Raw genomic sequence first — 5,233 nt, forward strand, 5'->3', positions numbered from 1 at the left:
ACTGACGAAAACAAGGGTTAAGGAGGATGGGCTATCCACATCATACAATGGCCCGGCAGCAGAAGTCAAGGAAATTGATATTGCGGGACCAAGGGAGGAAGCCAGACACGTACACATTGCTAAGGACTTGACTTCGGCTGAAGAAGATGAGCTCGTTGCCCTCCTTAAGGAAGCCAGACACGTACACATTGCTAAGGACTTTACTTCGGCTGAAGAAGATGAGCTCGTTGCCCTCCTTAAGGAATTTAAGGACTGTTTCGCCTAGAATTAGGTAGTGCAGCATACGATTCCAATCATGGAAGGATAAAGACCAACTAGGTAGAAACCATACCAGATGAATCCTAAACTTATGCGGCCATTGTAAAGGAGGAAATAGACAAGCTCATTGCTGCAGATTTCATCTATGAGATAGAACACATGGATTGGTTGTCACCAATCGTAATAGTGCCAAAAAAGAATTGAAAACTTAGGGTATGTGTTGATCTTAAAAAGGTCAATGTAGCTACTAGGAAAGACCATTATCCATATTTATACTAAACATGTTTTGGAGAGAGTGGCTGGTGAAGAAGCTTACAGCTTCTTGGATGGATTCTCTGGCTACAATCAAGTGTCCATAGCACCAGAAGACCAGCATAAGACAGCTTTCAATACAATGTGGGGGGACATTTGCATTAATACAAGGTTATGCCCTTCAGTCTCACCAATGCCCCAATAGCATTCCTGATGTGCACAGCGTTCAAAGACTACTTGCAGAAGTGGTTGGAGGTATTCATTGATGATTTGTGTGCACACTCTCGATGGGTGGACCATCTGGCTTGCTTAAAGAAGGTATTCGAGCGATGTCGATTATTGAATCAACCTTCCAAGCACTCAAAAAAGACAGCAAACTCGGGCTCAAGCATGCAAAGTATATGCATTGGGCTCAAGCATGCAAAGTATATGCATTGGGCTCAGCCCATTGCCATAAAAGCTGCAAGAAACACATCAAATACACTCAAGAATGGCACACACACACTCTCTCTCTCTCTAAGAAACCATAGCCTTACACACACAAAGAAACCCTAAACCTAGGTTATATTAGGGCACACATAAGATAGGCATGAAATCATCCTCTTCTTCATCCTCACCTTCTCCCTCCATAGCTAGAAAGAATTAGCACACAGAGAAGCAAGAACCAAGAAAGAGAGTTTGTGCCAAATTCAAGAGAGTTGAAAAGAAGTCGTGCATGGGTTGATAAAGGAAAAGTTGGTTGCAACTTCCCACACCTCCCAAGATCACACGTCCTCCCTCTTTCCTCTTTTCTTTATTCAAATTTGAAAAACATTACATACTTTTAGACCTTAGGTTATGGCTTCAAATGTGTACAAAGACTATGGCTTGACTTGTCAACACAAGAGAGAGTTTATATGCTTTGGCTTGTGATATGCGGACCCGCTAAATTGCCAAGCATTTACAAAGTTGGACATGCGTACAAATCATACGGCAACAAGTGTATGTCTAGGCTTGGATACAAAATAAACATGGGATAACATCATTCTTATTTGAGAAAAGCTGCATCTTCTTAGCCTATTTGATGTCAAAATTGGTGGCTATCATTCCTCCCACACTTAGCTTGTGAGCTCCCGCGAACAAAATGTCGATGAAATTTCTCCCTTTTCACATACGTAATCACTCCATAAAAAAACTCCTCAAACTTCATCACACCTCTTCAAACTCCTCACTTACTCTCCTACACTTACTCCATACTCCACCAAACATAGAATGAGGTGAAAAATCATCAACACATCCCCCACAAAAAACCCACAAACATCCTATGGAAATAATAACAACTCTCAACTTCAAACACCAAAATAATTCCCATCAAAAGATCATAATTTCATAGCTCTCCCTCACTCAAAATCTGCATGGAAATCTGCCACCCTTCATCCACCTCGGCTTTGATGGTTGCCTCAAGCTCATCATCTTCAAACTTCTGTCGGTCTATGGCCGCTTTGAGCTGAGCTGCATAGGCTATTGCTTCTCTCCGCTGGCCTTCTCGGAGCTCTCTCTCCTGCCTCTCTTCCTCTGCCTCTCTCTCTGCTACCATGGTGATCATATGGGCATCATACTTCTTCTCCTCTTGTGCTCCGGCCAGTTTCTTGGCCCTGTTGTGCTCATTGTATAGCAGCATCTCTTTGGCCTTCTGGCTATCCAGCAGCCTCTGCTGGCACTGTTTCCGCTTCAAGTCTTCTTCCTCTTCCAGCCATCTTCTGTTCATATTTATCATGTCCTCTTTGACGGCCGCCCTCTCTTCTTCCCGCAGCCTCTGCACCATGGACAACTGCTCATGCAGGATGTCAATAGCCTCTTGTTTGCGAGCTTGCTTCCGCTCCAATTCCTCGCGATGCAGCTCGTCATCATGGACTGTTGGAGTTTGCATTTTCTTGCAAGCTGATTTTCCCAAGCCTCCACCAAATCATCACTATACTGGCCCTGTACCAACCCATGAAAAACTTGGGGTGTCAGGTCATGCATACTTAGGGAATCCTCCGAGACATCTGTGTCTGTCTCTCCCTTCCATGTACTCGCAACTTGCACACTCTGCATCTCATCATTAACCCCTGGAGCTATTGTTTGCAATGCATGAAACTCTTTTACAGTCTCTTTTACATTCCACTCTAAATGGCCCACATCATTAGCTTGAGAACAACCTACTACATGATTGATCAACTCATTAACAGCTAGCCCATTTACACTACTGGAATATGCAGCAAGATATTCATCTTCAAGATCATAAAACAACTCTGTCATGGACTGTTGGAGACTTTCCAGAGCTACCCTCCCTCTCCTGGCTGGCCACAACTTGGGTATCATGCTTCACAAAAGTTGTTTATTGAAAACTTGAAGGCTGACTGCCAAGCAGCATCTCATCTGGGACAAAACTGAAACCTAGACCAGCTCTATTATTTGGATGTCTATATTTAGGAGGCACAAAACTTGCAGCGGGAAACATCTCAGCAAAACTAGCCATAACTTCCACTACCCATCCGGGTGAAAACATGTGCTCGGCATGCGGTTCTTCAGTGATATCACCACCGTCCTCATCTAATATATCATTATCCTCCAAGTGGATAAGCATCTCCAAATGCTAGTTGAGGCCCAAGAATCATATTGCTTGTAGTGGCACATGATGGAGGAGGAAACAGCAGTACGCCTCCTTGAGAGTGGAAATTATCATGCCTGCTCAATGGTACAGCTGGAGGATGTGCAGATGACCGTGGGACAACTGGGCATGGATACGTGTACGGGTTGGGTGCCAGTGAGAGACTTGTGAAGCAGACCCTCTCAAAGGGACAGTGGGGGTTCAAATGTGTTCTCCACCCTACAGTCAGCTGATGAAATTCCAATCCAATTTGAAGCTCCACGTGAATGATGCCTTGCATGATTCCCCACATAAGTACCAGGGTTGAAATCCCTAGATGTTCCAACAAAACTTGGGTGATTGGTGGTCTCCCCTATAAAAGTATTGGTTCCACACCAAGTGACAGCAGTAGAGGAGCCATTGCTTTGACTAAATGACGAGGTCTCAGGCAGACCAATATCAATGTTTCCTGCAAATTCTGGCATATGCTCATTTGGTGGCATCCTTCTAGACATCCATGTCTGAGATGGCAAAGCAGCCAATGATACTCTGCTACTCTGTATAATGGAGGGAGACTGACAAAGTTCTTGTGGCCCAAGAACATGCCTGCCATGGTACCTGTTGGAGCTTCCACTTTGTGAATAATGCACCAGATTGGTTCTCAATGATTGACACCGAACATCAGTGTCCCTAGGATATTGTGGTTCATCCCAAATAGGGACCATAGAAGCAGAAAAAAATTGGAAGACATTGGATTTAAAGCGTCAGACCTGCTCATCCCAGCTCCTCCAGAAAACCTGGCAGAATCGGTCTCCCTTTGTCCAGATGAAGCTCTAAAAGTTAATGAATCCACAGACCCTGTTACACCATCCATAGAGCTTTTCCTTTTACAACAGCTCCGGCTTCCATTACCTAAATGTGGGTGAGGATTGTTCATGAAACTACCCATTGAACCACTGACTGGAAATTGGGGAGTTTCCCCTTCAGAACCTGGTAATATTGCACTGCAATAAGTTTCTGTTAAAGCACTTTCATTGTTGGATAAAAAAACAGAAGAGCTGCTGTTTCCAGCTTCAGCAGATCCAGTTTGAAAATGTCTAACGTTCAGCTTCCTGTTGCCTTTATCTGTCATGCCATGAAACCCAGCGAACATTGACCCAGGGCAGTGGCTTATGTTTCCTTCAGCTTCCACATTTGTTGCATTGGACCCAGACCCTACCTGGTCTGTGCTTCCAAAAATCAAATTGTGGTGTCCTTGCACAGTGTTTCCACAATTTTGTTGTTTTACTCTTTGTACACTTTGCATCACTCCCATTTGAGAAGATTCCCCCATGAATGTTCTTCTGCGAGAATCGTTCCCCAAAAAACCTGAGCCATTCCAAACTTCCCGTTCTTCAGAATTGATCAGCATGTTGACTAGACCAGGACCTTGGCTATTACTTGCTTGAAATTCCAAACCTCTGGAACCAAAACCTTGCTCACCTCGTTGCATTATCATCTCCTCTGATCTTTGCATGCTTGCTGTCTGTCTCGCACGGGCTAGCTTGCCCTTGTTCCTCTCTCTCTTCTTTCTCTTTTCTATTTCACTCCCTTGTTGCTCTCGGCTACTGTTGTATAGGACCTCAGGCTCTGCGTTGTGACAGATCTGACCTTCTCTCTATTGCAGATTTTCTCTGTTCAACACGAAAACAACCAGTTGACCTCCAATCTCTTTCTGCAAATTTGTATGTGTGGGGCATGAGGTCGTTCCCAGACTACCAATCCTCCTTTTTCTACTGGCGGCCAGAAAACCTCAAATTCTCTCTCTCCTTCGCTGCACCCAGACCCAAGCTGCTTCTTGCAAATTCCATGGCTAGCCCCTCCCGGCGAACGCACCAAATGAATCAACCTTCCAAGCACTCAAAAAAGACAGCAAACCCGGGCTCAAGCATGCAAAGTATATGCATTAGGCTCAGCCCATTGCCATAAAAGCTGCAAGAAACACATCAAATACACTCAAGAATGGCACACACTCTCTCTCTCTCTCTAAGAAACCATAGCCTTACACACACAAAGAAACCCTAAACCTAGGTTATATTAGGGCACACATAAGATAGGCATGAAATCATCCTC

At 44.4% G+C, this 5,233-nt stretch overlaps 1 protein-coding gene across 1 annotated transcript; it reads right to left on the reverse strand.

Moving 5' to 3' along the window:
- Nucleotides 1-1,187: 1,187 nt before the first annotated feature.
- On the reverse strand, nucleotides 1,188-4,728 carry LOC147625212 (uncharacterized). Its single transcript, XM_086818474.1, has 2 exons — nucleotides 4,604-4,728; nucleotides 1,188-4,489 (listed from the first exon to the last, which is right to left on the reverse strand). The coding sequence occupies exons 1-2, from the start codon at nucleotides 4,635-4,637 to the stop codon at nucleotides 3,783-3,785; spliced, it is 741 nt and encodes a 246-aa protein (XP_086674600.1). The 5' UTR covers nucleotides 4,638-4,728; the 3' UTR covers nucleotides 1,188-3,782.
- Nucleotides 4,729-5,233: the final 505 nt, after the last annotated feature.

Source organism: Cibotium barometz, chromosome 24 (assembly GCF_041138505.1).
Source record: "Cibotium barometz isolate CiBa-2024 chromosome 24, ASM4113850v1, whole genome shotgun sequence".
NCBI lineage: Eukaryota > Viridiplantae > Streptophyta > Polypodiopsida > Cyatheales > Cibotiaceae > Cibotium > Cibotium barometz.